The 16,643-nt window shown below is 36.1% G+C and overlaps 1 protein-coding gene across 1 annotated transcript in view; it reads left to right on the top strand.

Moving 5' to 3' along the window:
• LOC141451356 (organic cation transporter protein) overlaps positions 1-16,643 on the top strand; it is a 50,116-nt gene that overhangs the window by 24,943 nt on the left and 8,530 nt on the right. The window contains exons 2-4 of the mRNA XM_074122663.1: positions 1,808-1,991; positions 4,688-4,946; positions 14,161-14,353. Of these exons, the coding sequence (XP_073978764.1) occupies positions 1,808-1,991; positions 4,688-4,946; positions 14,161-14,353 (636 nt within the window). The remainder of the gene's footprint in view (positions 1-1,807; positions 1,992-4,687; positions 4,947-14,160; positions 14,354-16,643) is intronic.

Here is a 16,643-nt window from a genome sequence, read left to right as displayed (position 1 = left end):
CTCAACTTCTCACCAGGTGCTTCGCGTTGTAGACACTATTGCTACCTCCCTCGAGCGAAAGCAGTATTGCCCGAGTGTTTTCCTTGACGTCGCTCAGGCGTTCGACAGGGTGTGGCACGAGGGACTACTGTTTAAGCTGAGGGAGATTCTTCCTCATACTTACTACCTCATCCTCAAATCTTACCTAAAAGATCGATATTTCAGAGTCAACTGTGGAGCAGCAGACTCTGATATCCGTCTAGCTCGAGCTGGTGTTCCTCAGGGCAGTGTCCTAGGTCCTATTCTTTACTCCTTGTATACAGCAGACATACCTCAACATCCAAATACTATCCTCTCCACCTTTGCTGACGATACTGCTATCTTATCTCCACATTCCGATCCCCTTATCGCTACACGAACTCTACAAACACACATCAACCACTTACAGGACTGGCTTTTCAAATGGAGAATCAAAACCAACGTTACGAAGTCTAAGTTTATAGTATTTACTCTCAGACGGAAAATCCTACCTCCTGTCATCTTGAACCAAACTCCTATACCAGCTGTGGACAAAGTACGTTACCTTGGACTGCACCTAGACAAACGGTTGACATGGAATCCCCATACTAGACTGAAAAGACAAGAAACTAACCAACGCTACAAACTTCTCGCCAGACTACTTGACAAACGTTCGAAACTTAACCTACATAACAAAAGACTCTTATATCTAATGTTACTGCGACCCATTTGGTCATACGGCATCGAAGTATGGGGATCGACTAAGCGTTCCAACTCACTACGCCTCCAGACATTACAGTCAAAAATACTTCGAAAACTTCTTAACGCTCCGTTCTATGTATCTAACCTCACTATCCATAATGACCTCAAAATTCCTTTCATTACAGATCTTGCTAACACTCGTTTCTTCAAATTTCATTCCTCTACAGCAGCTCATCCTAACCCTCTCATAGATCACCTATCTTCCTCCACATTACCAGGTAATCCTCTAAGGAGATTGAAGAGAAGATGGCCTCGTGATCTTCTCTTATCTTAAGCACGTTACTGGAGTGGCACCACTGGGTGCCTTCTCCAATCATGATTTCCCGTTATTTCTTTTCCCTTTCACCGTATTTGCTTGTTGCAACAACTGTTGCAGTGGTAAATTGCAATAAAAGATCTAAAAAAAAAAAAAAAAAAAAAAGAGTACAAAAGAGTAGTTTTTACAAATTGGTTCGTATCAAACATTAGATTCCACAACAGTTCTCAGTAATAACTGTAGGGTCAAAATTGATCAACCAGTAGTGCCATTTTGTGAATCAGTTTTTCGAATTTGCTAACATTCACGACTGTTGCTTTTGGTATAATATAGTAATGCCTACTTTTTCAGGAGGTTTTTGTGTCAAACTACCAAATTAGGTGTCATTGGTGGAAGTAACTAGCTAACTTCTATAAATTTCAAGGCCTAGACTTGGAATCGAACCCAGTACTATACTTCTTAACTTTGCGGACCTCGCCTCTAATCGTTCGGCTACCGTAGCGCATGAACTCTCGTACAAGGAGTCTCCATCTGAAGTTCTTTCTAGTAATCTATGTACAATGGGACTAACTGCGAACTGTTATGCAATGGAATAGCCAGGAGTATGTAGCTTCTTTGTATTCCTTCGAAAATAACCTCTGAAGTTTGGCGTCAGACTAGTTTTGGATTGAGGGCACAAGAGGTCTACATCTGTCTAAGGGCTACTTCTTCCCTTGGGAGATCCTATCTTAAGATTATATTTTTTTAAAAAAAAAACTAGATATGTTCATTGTGTATTCTTTGTTGTTACAGATTACTGAGCGTTCCACAATTACCTGACGGTAGCTTCGAAAAATGCAGAGTTTATGAGGCCAATTGGACGGATGTCTTAGCAAGAGGATTAACACAACCAGATCCAGAGTGGCCGATAAAGCCATGCGATAAGGGCTGGGAATACGATTTTACAGAAATTCCTTACAAGACTATTGCTACAGAAGTAAGTAGAGCTTTTCAAAAATTAAAACTTATTTTAACGTCGTCGATTTTATCCGTCGTAACAAGCTTGTTTGGTTAGTATCAGTGTTTTGGCTTTTCTTCCATCATTGAAGGTTAATTCATCTGCTTGGACTAAAGAAGGAAAAGATATATGAACCTGTGTGTGGCTTAGAATGTTAACAAAACAGTGAAACAATTTTTTTCAAAAAATAAAATAAATTTAAAGAAAATCTTAGGTTTTCTATTTAAAATTTAAGTAATAATTATCCGGATAATAATAGCCTAATCACTATCTTATTTTAGTATTATGAATTTCCCTGAATAAATCAACCTAGTAATTAAGTTTTGTATTTCAAATTCGCGCTTATCCCTGATAAAGTACTACTTAAACTTAACGATCCTCATACATTACTTAAATAGCAAAACACTTAACTTAAGATACAAACTTGTTTACTTTATTTTACTTTTTACAAAATAGTTTCATGGTGTAAAACATATTCATCATGTAACCTTCCTCACTCAGCAGTCTAGCTAGTCTACACATGTTTGTGAAGACTCGTGGCGTTTATGTACATCGCCGATAAATCAGCGTCAGATGATTTGTTGAAAATCCAAAACCGATCGGAAACATGAAAGAAAAAATGCGTGTTGTGACGGATAGAATCGACGATATTATCCAGCTATGCGGATCTAACCACAGTATGAATTGATAACTTTTTCAATTATTTTTAACTAATTGAAGTTCGAATTTTGTTGCCTTTTTTTCATTTGACGAAAATAAAGATTGTTTTGCTATAGTTAAAAAGTTAATCAAGTAAGTACCAAATAAATTACATACAAATATGGTTACTATCCTGGTGGTAATTTATTACCTTGATTGATTACTGTCTTCATTAACATATAAATTTCAGTACAAAATAAATTAGAACAAATAACTTCAGACTAAAAGGCGTCATTCTTGGGCTATTGAACGTTAGAGGAAGCTTGATTGATTAAGTTGAATTTATTAAAATAAATTATTTAATCTATGTGAAAGTATTCTTCTCGATTGTTTAATAAAATTGAATTGATTGATTAGTTGCCACTAATTTAATACCGGCAGATCTTTTAGAATTTGGTAATTCATCTTAGTAAATTTACTTGGCAGTCATTTATTTTGAATATTTACAATTTAATCGTTCGCTTAATGTTTTCTGTTGCATTTTCTTTGCTCTTAAAGCTATTATTGTTTTGTTCTCATAAGTATTGTTTCTATTCTCAAACTGTTTTTTTTGTGGAATCCGCTTTACAAATCTTTTCATGGATTTGTTACCTACTTATTCTAAAAGCTATTTAGTGGTTCCAGGTTATTCTGTAATCTAATATAATTTATCATTGTTATATTATTGATTCCTTTTTGGTTTTAGTTTGAACTTGAGACCAACTTTATTTTAAAATAAATAATAATTTAAAGAGTAACATAATATCGACAATATATTGAAATACGAAATAACGTTACTTATTCTCGCAATAACTACTGCAATTAGTAATTATACTCTTTGATCAATAACAGTTATTATGCATTTTAAATCCCCGAACATGCAAGCAGTTTGTTTACAAGCCGTTATGTGACATTTTTTATTTTTTAATTAATGTAGTCTTGTAAAGTAGTGAAGGGAACCAGTTATTGGTAAAAGGTGCTCTTATTGGTAATGAATAATTCACGGCGTTTCCAATTAATTAATCACAACATATTTAGAGAATCCCGGATGAATTCCTCCAATGAAGACTTGTTTATCTCATGCCTAAGATCTAACTTCGTGTCTGACTTCTGGAATATTAAATGCTTATTGGCTAAACCATTCCTTGACAGTATAGTAAGTGCTGAATTAAGGTTCGAACGGTCTAATTATAGAAAAAATATGTGTATCATTTTCGTTTAATTTTATTTGAACCCATGTGAACTCGTGTGAACCCATGTGGAAATATTTCCAAAACATTTAGTTTCTAATAGAATTGTTGTTAAATGAACTTTAATTAGAACTCATAATTAGGCAACTCTTGAACACTAAAGTGTCTTCTTATGACAGAAACAACTTGGGACGATTTATTTTTCTCTAGATTACAATCCATACATATTCTGATTCTTTTTTTGGGCCATATCTCAAGTCTTTTTTGGATTTGGTCATGCAGTTCAGTGTAGGTACTGATTTCTGCAAACTCATTTGTCATACTGTGTTAGTAATACCATTGCAATACTTATCTTTATTTTTGCTTCTTTACTACACTGATTTGCTTTATTACCCCTGATTTTGAGTAAAGAAGTAGTTTATTACTCAAAGTAGCGCGTTGGACTCATGCAGCAAATCCTTAGTAGTAGTGTTACGCTTAGATGTTCTCTTTCTTAGTTTTGTCGAGAGGAGTGCACAAATAGGTTCCAATCGCTAGATGTAAAGTGCCACGTATTAGAGAAAGAAATGACGGCACTTTTTACAAAATTTGTCATATTGAATAGCCATCAGGTGCTAAAATATTTTCATGTGAAGATGGACCGATGTCTTTCGGGAACAATTTATTGGAGGCAGAAGAAAAATGAGTAATTTGTGATAGTACTATTACTATTATTGCATCAGGTGTCAGCAATTTCATTGAGACAAACTTGATGCTTCTCCTTATCTTTCACTTCCTTGAACTAAGAATACTTAAATATTTCCACAGTTGGACTGGGTATGCGACAATGCAGCACTACCATCCACCACCTCCTCAGTATACTTCTTGGGCGCTATCACTGGAGGTCTGGTGTTCGGCTGGATGGCAGATACATGGGGTCGAATTCCAGCATTGATGGGCGCCAATATTGTTGGACTCGTGGGCGGCATACTGACTGCTTTCTCCACCACATTCTGGACGTTCACACTATGCAGGTTCATGGTTGGATTGGCGTTCGACAACTGTTTCACCATGATGTACATTCTTGGTAAGTGTTCTAGTTAGTTTTAGTTAATTAATGAGAAATGAATTAAACAGCTCTCTACTTTCTCTAATCTGATTATATTCTAACCATCAGCCTTTTCAGCTCTGCTTATCGATCCCTAATTGACATGATAGTTACGAATTGTAAATTTTAGAAGAATGAAGTTCTTAGTGTACAATGCCGCTTGCATTAAACTTCAATGTAAAAGTAATAAATACATTTATTGACAGATCTAAAATTTATCCGTGTTGAAAATGAATAATGACCAAAAAAATAAAAGTTTTGAATCAAATTATAAGGAAGTTTCAGCAAGAAATACCGTTGCAAGTATTAGTTAGTTTTTCAATCAGAAACTGGTTTGGATTTGATTTTCCTGGTTCCCAAGGTTTTAGAGTGACTTTTATTATTATTATTTTTTATTTTCTTTCTCAAAGCTAAATATGTGACAATGAAACGGAACTTAAATTAAATTCTTATTTTTCTTTTTTGCATGCGATTCAGTTTTTGTTTATATTCGAATAACTTGCTCCTTTGATTCAATCATTTTAAGTTAGATATCACTTTGCCGTTGCTTGAAACTGCTGTGGTCATTAAATTGTCACCAATTAATTACTTCTGTCTCAGATAAGGATGTATTAGATTAGATTAGATTAAATTTTGGGTGGCCTCAGGGCCTACGCCACTGCGACCCCTTTGGGTCTATTGTGGCTCCCCTAACTTTAAAGCTCACCCTCCAGACCTGTCCTTTTGATTAGACTCTTTATGCTGGAGAGCGACTCTTGGGTAAAGCTCACAGGCCTTGGTTTTTCCTCCCCGAGAAGTAACATCCTTAGCCAAACAAGCCCCTCACACTGGCACAACACGTGCAGTGCTGTTTCCTCCTCTTCCTGACAGAACCTACAAAGGCTATCATCTGCCAGGCCCATGCGATGCATGTGTTTTCTGAGTCTGCAGTGGCCAGTTAATAGACCTACAATCATCCTGATAGCCCCACGGCCTTGGCGGATTAATTCTGCAGTCAGCCTCGGCGAATAGCCTTTAATAAACTCCTTCGCCTGTCTCTGTCCAGTGGTGGCAGACCACCACTCCTGAGACCTACTCTGCACCCATAAGTTAATGGTCGCAGTCTTAATACACTTCGGAACCCCAAAACAGGGCTCCGGGCCAACGAAGTATCTCGCAGAGCCTTCCCGGGCCAATAAATCTGCCGCTTCGTTACCCTTATATCCTGAATGACCAGGTACCCAGACCAGAAAGACCTTATTTTGGTCACTAATTTCCTTCAGGGCACCCAGACAGTCCCAAACCAGTTTTGAGTTAACCTGATAGGAACTAATTGCCCGTAGAGCAGCCTGACTATCCGAGAAAATTACGACTTTAGAATTAATAATTCCTCGCCCTTCAATCTCGGTAGCACAGAACCTAATTGCAGCCAGCTCAGCCTGAAAAACTGTAGCTAGCTTCCCTAGGCTAACCGAAAAACTACATTTCGGCTTCACCCCGTACACTCCCGCTCCCACTCCCTCCTCCATCTTGGAGCCATCAGTGTACCACATTGAATCTCCCACCACTGGGGGTCCACGTCTCCAAGCCTCCCGGTCTCCAATACAGACTTTGAACGGCTTGTCGAAGTTATATTTGGGAGTCATAGAATCCGAAGGCAGGCCCAAAATAGAATCGGCCTCCAGCTCCTCATATAACTCTTGATATGCTCCTCCATGCCTGACGGTAATAGGAGCTTGTCCTTCCATAAGCCTAACGACAACGGCCCTTACAACGCCTTGAATGTATATGTGCAGTGGGGGCAGATTTAGCAAAACCTCCAAGGCCGCAGTAGGGGAGGTCCTCATGGCACCGGTGACACTCAGGCACGCTAGCCTTTGAATACCACTGAGCGCCCGGACTCCACCCACCTGCAAGGTTTTTGCCCACCAAGCCACCGCCCCATGTGACACCATGGGTCTTACTACACTCTTGTAAATCCAGAGTGTCATCTTAGGGCTCAGTCCCCAACTTTTCCCACACAGCCTTTTACAGTATCCTAAGGAAACTTTTGCCTTATGGGAAATCATGTTTAGGTGAGAATTCCACGTGAGCCTTTTATCAAAGATAACCCCAAGATACTTGGCCTCCATGGACAAGGGGATAGTAACTCCCCCCAAAATTGGTTGCACCAATCCATCCAGATTCTTCTTTCTTGTGAAAGGAACAACCCTAGATAAGGATGTATACTCTAAATATTTTTCTCTTGAGGGTTTACTCTTAGCTTAGTAGGGTAATGATCAAGTCTGCAGGTGTACGCGAATGTGAAACCGGTCTAGCTAGAGTTAATTTAAGTTCTTGGTTGATTGGTGACAGCCTAATTGAGTGAACACATTTTTTTTTTGGTTGCCTCATTACAATTCTCTCATCATTTACTTATGTTTTTAAATTATTATTCTTACTTAATTAATTTAATAACGAGCCTTAGTCCCTAATAAGTTTGCTCCATTTCTCTCAATTTTGTGATTTATAAACCTGAATCTATCGTGGTCATACTCGCCATGTTCCAACCATTTTGGTGATGTTCTTTACACTCTTGTAACTTATTTGCCTTCTATCCATTATTTTCTTTGGCGATTTACATTTGACATTCGCTTTGTGTGACCCAGCCATTAATCCTATTCTTTTTTTATATGGAGTTCTATGGCGTTCAGCTCCCTAGATAAGAGTCGACCTTACAGCTCATTGAATAAGCAAGATTTAGCTGAAATTGTTAGCGGAGATAATTTCTTCTTGAATGTTCACTAGTTATTTGTCTTCTTGAAGAAAATAAAAATGAATTTTACAGCTAACTGGTTGCATTCATAATGTGAGCTTCTCAGAGTCCTTTCAACAACGAACAATTACACCCCTCTTGGGTGTGGAGAGAGGAAATACTTTCTACAGTTGTTCTAAAACCAACATGTCCTTTTCTTAGCCGTATTTTCTAGTTAACTTAGAAATGTTGGCCTAGAGGGAGCACTTCAAGTTAGCTATTATTTGTGACATACATTTTAATTGTTGTAGGCTATAAACTTACTTGTACATGCAAGTTATTACGAAAACTCTTATTTGTTAGTGCTGACAGACATGAAACGTAGGATCTGTAAAGACAGCTTAAGGTGGAGTTGGCGACTATTTACTGGAGACTCAGTTACCATAGATTAGATTAGACTAGGGCGGCCTCAAGGCCTACGTCACTGCGACCCCTTTGGATCTACTGTGGCTCCTCTCACTTTAAAGCTCACCCTCCAGACCTGTCCTTTTAATCAGACTCTTAATGCTGGAGAGCGGCTCTTGGGTAAAGCTCTCAGGGCCCTGGGTTTTTCCTCAATGAGAAGTAACATCCTTAGCCAGACAAGCCCCTCACAACTGTCACAACAGAGGCTATCATCTGCCAGGCCCATGCGATGCATTTGTTTTCTGAGACTGTAGTGGCCAGTTAATAGGCCTACAATCATCCTTATAGCCCCACGCGGCCTTGACGGATTAATTCTGCAGTCAGCCTCGGTGAATAGCCTTTAATAAACTCCTTCGCCTGTCTCTGCCCAGTGGTGGCAAGCCACCATTCCTGAGACCTACTCTGCACCCATAAGTTAATGGTCACAGTCTTAATATACTTCGGTACCCCAAAACAGGGCTCCGGGCCAACGAAGTGTCCCGCAGAGCCTTCCCGGGCCAATAAATCTGCCGCTTCGTTTCCTTTATGTCCTGAATGACCAGGTACCCGAACCAGAAAGACCTTTGGTCACTAATTTCCTTCAGGGCACCCAGACAGTCCCAAACCAGCCTACCATAAGTAACCATAAGAAACTTCTACAGCAGGTTAACTGGGACTATTTTGTAGTTGAAGATAGCCCCTTTATTCCTGAAGACCCGTCACTTCTTTAGTAACCATGCATACTCCCTTTTGCACAATTAAACTCTCCTTTCCATCCCATCAATTAAATATTTTCCTAACTAATTAGATACATTATTCTTACCTTACTATTCAACAATAACATACACCATTTCACATCTATTAGTGCTTTAAAAACATTCCGCTACCTCAAATATCTGTTCTTAAACTTTATTAACCAAGTTGGTGCCCGCGACTTCCTCCATGTTCTTAATCTAGGTACTGCACTTGGACCTTTTTTCTTCGTTTCTTTACTCCAAGCCTTCTTCTTGCAACATCACTAGCTGTACAAATCTTTCTAACACATTTTTGTCTCACAACACTGAATATTCTGTCATTTCTCTCAGCCACATATTTCTTACTTATTCCGCATCCCCATATTCTCATCTACGTAAAACCCATTCATTCCACTACCTAAAGTGGGCTACCTTCTTCAGGGGTAGGAGGACGAGTGTCTTGCCTTAGACAGTAAATTTTAAGCAATGCAGAATTCCTTGAATAGTGAAAGTAATCAGAGAACTAAAGTACTTCTTTATTCCCTTGTCTAAGTCACAACTATTTCTTATTTCCTAGATGCTATATAAGACGTATTATACAAAAAAAATAGAATGTGAGTACAACAAACGGAAGATCTATTTACAAAAAAAAAATTGTTTATTTAGAGGTCAGCGAGCCTGTTAAACTATGGGGCGACAGCAATTCTATTTCTAGGAATGATGGCTGCTAAAAAACAATGATTCTATGCAATATTGCGCATTTGGACTGCTCTGTTTGTTCCTGATGAAGCAGTCTACTCCACATCACCCTTCCGAATAACATTATCATTAAAGTTGGTTTGATTTCTTTATTATCATTATTATTATTTTTCAAGTTTGTCTGGCGTCGCCAAGTTTGAAAAGAAAAGTAATTTAGTTACTGTTTAAATCCTTGACATAGTTTTTAATTAATAAAAGTAAACACTATTAATTAATAACCTCCCACTTAAATTAACTATTTTGGGAACAAAGTTAAATGAAAATTGCAAAGTTTACCAATTGTTTGTTGACATTGGGTGATCTTATAAGTAGATTGCACTATAATTAGTCTATTGTTTATCTATGTTTAGGATAGGTCCTTATCATGTTCCATTCTTCCCTCTCTGTCTGTCTCTCTTTCTATTTATCTCTCTATTATAGTAACAATTCTTTTCCCATCTTATAATTAATATGGTAAAAGTTGACCCATGTTTAGCAGCTAATCACCAGGGCTCTCCGTTTAGGGACTAGCTTGTTTATTTGTTGATTCTGTTATAGATTAGCTAGCCATAGTTCCCATTCCATACTCTGGATAAGCTGGAAGATAGAAAATGACATAATCTGATCAGGACACTTTAACTGTTTTTTTCTCCAAATTACGAGTAGCTACAATTTTCTATGTTTTATCTTAACTCCAAATCCAAATTAAATGTCAGTTGGATTCGATGGATGTAACAGCGCCTGTAGAGGAATCCTACGACACCAACCTCTCCTTAAACATTTGACGTGAGAAAAATAGTCTTAACAAAAGCGTTTCAAAAATTTTTTTTCAAACTTGCGACAGAGTGATTTTTGATGATTTTTATCCATGTTTCACTGTAACCCTAACTGGTTATGGACTTCCATCCATGATTAGAGGTAGATTTGTTTGGTGTTAAGAGTATTCTACTCCATTCTTTTTACCTACACTTTCACTACCTTTGGACTCATTTTCAATAGTGATGTTCTTCAAAGTCGTAATTTTAGTTAACCCTTTCCAGTTCAATGATGTTTAAAATATATTATTATTTCATGCTTAATTTTGACCAAATTATACAATTGGCATCATTTTAGTTTTCTTTCATGTCGGTTGGGGCAGCACTAGTGAGGCACAAAAAATTTGAGACACATTTTTGTCTGCATTTGTTTTTAAATTTTTTTTTGCATTTTTTCTGTATAATAATTCGGTCCGGAAGGGGTTTTAAAAAAACTAAATTCCTTCCAATATTACGTAGGTGATGAAAGTCTACCAACAATTCATTTAAATAACACTAGGAAGTTAAAGGGGGACTCCAGTCAGATATTTTCCTTGAAAAATCAAAATCAAGTAACTGTTTTTTTCACAATTTTTTCTTGCTAATGGAAAAAGAGAAAATAAAAAAAACGACTTGGTTAAAACAAAAGTTTTATGGAGAGAGAAATAAAGATAGCTGCCAGTGAGATGCAGACTTAGGGCTAAGTAATTTCCAATTCTTTAATTTTGACTTTTTCCTCTAACTTTTTTTTTAAATCATAATTCGTTTACAAGGATTCGTTTCAATTTTATATAATGGAATATTGTCAGAAAACCTATAATGTACAAGTTATTTGATTAGAACAAAAAATTTTATAATTATCTTGAAGTTGGCAAACTTTACAATCTAATCTGAAACATTGTAATGAGTATTACTGATATAAACTTATTGATTTAGATTGAAGAGATATCTATCTAACAGATATTATTTTCCAATATATACAAATAAACAATAAATTTCATTTCATAAGTGGGGTTACTAATGCATAATAATAAAAGCTTGAACACAATAAAGAACAATCAGATTAATAATAATACTTCATTTGAATAACAATTGAAATGTGAATAAGCAAATTTTAATTAAAAAGAAATCTTTATGAACTTCATTATATGCAACATGCAACAATAAATAGTGCATTTAATTTTACATAAAGTTTTATTATAATTATGATGCAAAAGTTTTAATTCTTTCATCAAATAAAAGATACGACATTCAGTCATACAGAATTCAATAATTGCTACTCTTTTTTTCCCCATTAACTACGTCATCATTTAAATTGATTAATTACCAACAGTTTAATTGTTGAAAAGTTTGATATGGTTCTTTTTAATAGCAGAATTTGTTTCTTTTATTTTCTTTTGATACATGATTTTTACAAAGGTTTTATTTTTACGACCATATTGTTCTTTTTAACCTAATTTTTTTGTTGATTGCTTCGTTTTTATGCACTTCTCGTTGTAAATTTTATCTTATTCAAAGTAGTATTGCATTGTATTTCTTTTTTCTTTTTGTTAGTATCTCTATTAGTAGTTAAATAGTCTGACTAATAGGACGGAAATACTTTTACGTTCAAAAACAAGTGGATCCCAAAAAATAGTGGTTTACGTATATTCCTCCTCTTGTTGCTCTGCCACAATACCTCTGAACCGAATTTAGTTTATATAGCCTATTTCGTAATATTGGGTTGGTTAGACTCACTGGCCCCAAAACCCATAAAATCTACATTGTTTCTTCAGCAAGAAGCAGTAGCCACTTAAAATCCCTTTTTCTAAAATAAAAGAAAATGTTTCATACAAACCTGACGGTTACTTTAGTTTGATTAAATAATTAACTTTTTGTTTAAAAAAACGTCATTAATTCACGAAAATTCCAAGGAAATTAAAATTCTATTATCTAACCTTGAAAATCTGGGTAACCTTAAGTCGCTAACCTCTAATCTGAATATTAATTTCGCATATCCGGTTTTGGTCGAAATATTTGTATTAGAGAATTGGACACTTCCTTGTCCAGGTAGATACAGCACGAGATTCCTCTCCTTTTGCATGGTACTAGGGTTTCACCACCGTCGATACGTTTATCCTATCTGGTCTCCAAGTATCATATCACAAACTGCATAGTCTTGCAGCAGTCGGAGTAAGAAATGGTTGGTGATCCAGGGCTCTTATTCCTCAAAACTTCCTTTTCACTAACATATAACCTTCTCTCTCTTCCAAAAACAGAACTTTAAGAATCTTGCCCGGGAGTAACCACTATAGGCCTAGAGTATTGCTTGATATTCCTAGCTCCAAATCTCTTCGAAGCGTATCTTTTCGGGACAAAATAGTTTTAAATGGGTGCATTAACCTAGGGTATTAAGTACATCCTTTTCTCCGTACCTTTAATCACAGTTCTGCCACAATCCTGCGATGTAAAAGGCTGGTAATCTAAGAAGGCTCAGTTACAATACCGATTATACGCTTATATCTTTTTAATCTGCCTACCACTACTCTAAAACAGGTTGGATATCAGATACCATTTCCTCCACTTCTTTGAAATCTGCGTTGTAACGGAAATGAAAGAAGAAAAATTAATCTTGGAGGGAGTAACTTCTTCCTGCATTTCATGGTTTCTGTATTTCCTGTAAAAATATTTTTCGATTTTTAGAAATTATTGGTAAATACTTCCACTTACCAGAGAAGTCGAGTACTACAGCAGAAATTAACAGTATTAATCGGCACACCTGTGGTCTTGAAGCAAACTCCCCTACTTCACAAGTTTTGTCATGAAAATAATTTTCTCAAATAGTGTGAATTATTGACCTAGGTAAATTATTTACACAGTACCAATGAACTGTTTATCAAGGCCAAGCTGAAGATGAAACTAGATGTTAAGGAGCGATCAAGAAATTGACGGCTACGAATCGAAAGAAGCTCATTCTAATAATGCGCCCTCTAAATCAAGAATTAAACAATTTTTATGTTATTTGAGCTGCTATAATTACATTATATGGATATTTACGAGTCCAAGCATAAATCAAGAATTTTATTTATTTAGATCTCTCTTAACAGCACGCATTACATCACAATATGCTCGTTGACCGAATTATTTTAAGGTCATTACCTAAGGTAATAACACACTATTTGTATGTTATTTTTTTATGTTATTGAAGTTCTGTGAAAAATAATAATAACAATTTTAATGGACCTTGAATAAAATAAAAATATTATATCGTGATATTAGCATAAACATAATGTACCGGATTATTAACTTCGCTGAATAATCTTAACCTTAAAAATATTTGATAAATAGATACCAAATAATACTGGTACTTATAGCTTGGTACTAAGAAACCAGATTTTTGTAGGATATTAAAAGAATGGATTTCTGGCGTGGATTGACCTGAGATTCGAGATTGGAGAAGATTACAAACCTGAGGATACGACAAAACAGGAGATCTCCAAAGAAAAATACTCCAAAAAATGGAAAAGAATTGATTTATTTTGGGTACATTGAAAGATTTGAAACATAACTTCAGATTACTGCGGCTACTGTTGGATTGAAGGCTCTCCAGGTTCTAGTTTGAGGGCGAACACAGTCCTGGAGAGTGGTATGAGAGAGGAAGTCCTCTCGGTACTCAAGTGTGAGTGAGACCTAACGAGTTTTTTTTTCCGGTTTTGAAACCCCTTTACATTGAGGCCAGTCTTAGTAAATAATAAATAAATAAATAATTTTTTGTTTCTGTTTTGTTTCAGTTTTGGAGTATGTAGGCCCTCACTGGAGAACGTTCGTCGCCAATATGAGTATAGCTCTGTTCTTCACACTAGCGTCTTGTATACTACCGTGGCTCGCTCTATGGGTCAACGATTGGCGTTGGTTTGTGATAATTACATCGTTACCTTTGGCGGCTGCTTTCGTGGCACCTTGCACAGTTCCTGAAAGTGCTAGGTAATACTTACTAAGAATTTAGTTTATACAATATAGTTAGTGGATTTGTAGCAAATATTGGTTCGAAAGAGTCAAAAGATTTAATATTTACTTAATAAAGATGTTGTTCGACTGGGGTCCGCTAGTCAAAATTGAGGCTCCGATATCTCTAAGAAAAGTAAGTAATGCCTATTTTTCCAGACAGGCTTTACGTCCAACTACCAAATTACGTGTCTACCGAGGCGACTAGCAAACATTCTAAACTATTAAATTCTCATATTAACCATTAACTATTAGCCTAGGGCCTAGGAAATCGAACCCAGTACCACAATACATCTTAGCTTTGCGGGCCTCTCCTCTAACCGCTCGGCTTACGTGGCGCCTAAGAGAAAATTTTAAAAAATTTGGTAACCAAACTCACAGAACCTTCTTTTACTTTAATTGTTGCAATTATAATATTTAAAACGTTTCATTTAATATCGATTTTGACTGAACTAACGTTTGAAGTAACAGTGAAGCATATTACTTAAATTGTATATCATATTTAGCGCCGAATCAAACTTCTTATGAGGCTAGTTAAGTATGCAGCTAGTGTAAGATTAAAAACAAAATCAATTGTGACCATTAATAACTGGGTAAAATTTAAAATGTTATAAAATTCACAAAACTGCTACACTGGTGTTAAACAATATCATGGTGGTATGTGGTTAAGTTTTATTGTATACCTAAAATGGTGGTAATCAGGAAGCGTTGGCAAAAGGACTTCCCCTTGCTCTCAAAACGGTGACAGAATAGTAAAGGGGCTCAGAACCAGAAAGCTAAGGGAAGCTGCAGGAAGAAATGGCTAATATCATGAAGGCTTCGCTATTCAGATAGCCTGTCTTCAGATGAGAGTCAGTCACGGCTATCTCCGAAACAGCAACCATAAAATCGGAAGTACTCCATTCACAGGTGTGCCCACATTCCATCGTGTGTATTTTAATGTCACTTTCCATAAAAAACTATCCAGCCCTCTAAGCGTTGGCAGTACTTCTTTAGACGGAAGTATCCGATGGCATCCAAATGGGACAGACTTATGATTTCAATTATTTTTCCCCCTTTCAGTGACCTCAAAACTTCTATTTCCGGAAGTAAATTTGATTAAATCAAAATAATTCAAACTTTTCTTAAAATTGTACACCTGTTTGAATATATTAAACTTCTTATTTGCATCTAATTATAAATCAAAACGTAAAAGGAAGTGGCACAGCAGTTGTAACCGGTGGCAATCTTTTAGAGATCTTTGCTGTCTGTCCTCAGTTCAGCTAGAAGGCCGTCAATTATTATACGTATTCAATATGAGAATTTGGATTTTTTAATTCCTAAGACAAATGTTCTATTTGTTTGCTTAAAAAAAACTAACTTTAAGATATAATCATTTATTTTTTCCCAATACAGAATTATTTTACAAATAATACAAAGTACAAAAATAAAACATAAGGAAATTAATTTTTTTATATTATATTGCCCAAAAAGCTACCTGGTTCTTGTGTGATAAGATCCTAGGAAATTTTAGGCCTTCTCTTGCCTTAACCCTGGAACTCTTGCAGGTGTCACCTGCTCTCACTAAATTCTTTTCATCTAATAACACCAATCCAAGGACATACCTGCTTTTTGGTTGGTATACCACCATACTGTGTTATTAGTTATTGGCCAATTTGTTTTTCTTTGATCGATTGTGTCAACTTTAAACTAATTTGTGGTTTGACACTAATAAATTGATATATTTTAAATTTGATCTGCGATTTCAACCGTTCGATAAAAAAAAAAAAATTGGATATTCTCGATTTCGTCCGTCATCGCACGCATATTATTCCAATTCTTTAATAGAGGTTGATTAAAACTGTCTTATTGGACAAGTTGTACAAGTGTAGATCGTCCAAATATTGCACGAACTAGCGTAGTGATGAAATATACCAAACTTGGATAATTTATTTTTATTTTTTAGAGCAGTGAATTGGATTTCCATTGTGTGTGACTTGAGTCGAAGTCAACCTAAAATCAGCTCCACATTCTACTAAGTGTAAATAAAATTTAGCATCACCCATTCCCCAGGTGCCACTGTAACCGAGAGGCAAGGTCCGCCAAGCTAAGATGTTTTGTGGTACAGGATTCGATTCCCGGTCTTGGATCTTATTTATTGCTTAATGCGGAAACTTCATTAGTAAAGTCTGCCTAAAGCAAATAGGCAATTCTTTACTTTTTTTAAAAAGTTTTTCTCTGACAATTGGAGAAAGCTCAAGTGAAATATGCTGGTTTCCTACGCGGAAAA

The sequence above is a fragment of the Rhodnius prolixus genome, unplaced genomic scaffold, assembly GCF_049639745.1.
Source record: "Rhodnius prolixus isolate KJV_2025 unplaced genomic scaffold, Rpr scaffold_8, whole genome shotgun sequence".
Classification (NCBI taxonomy): domain Eukaryota; kingdom Metazoa; phylum Arthropoda; class Insecta; order Hemiptera; family Reduviidae; genus Rhodnius; species Rhodnius prolixus.
Note: the sequence above shows the minus strand (reverse complement) of the source record. Positions and strands in the feature narration are given on the sequence as shown.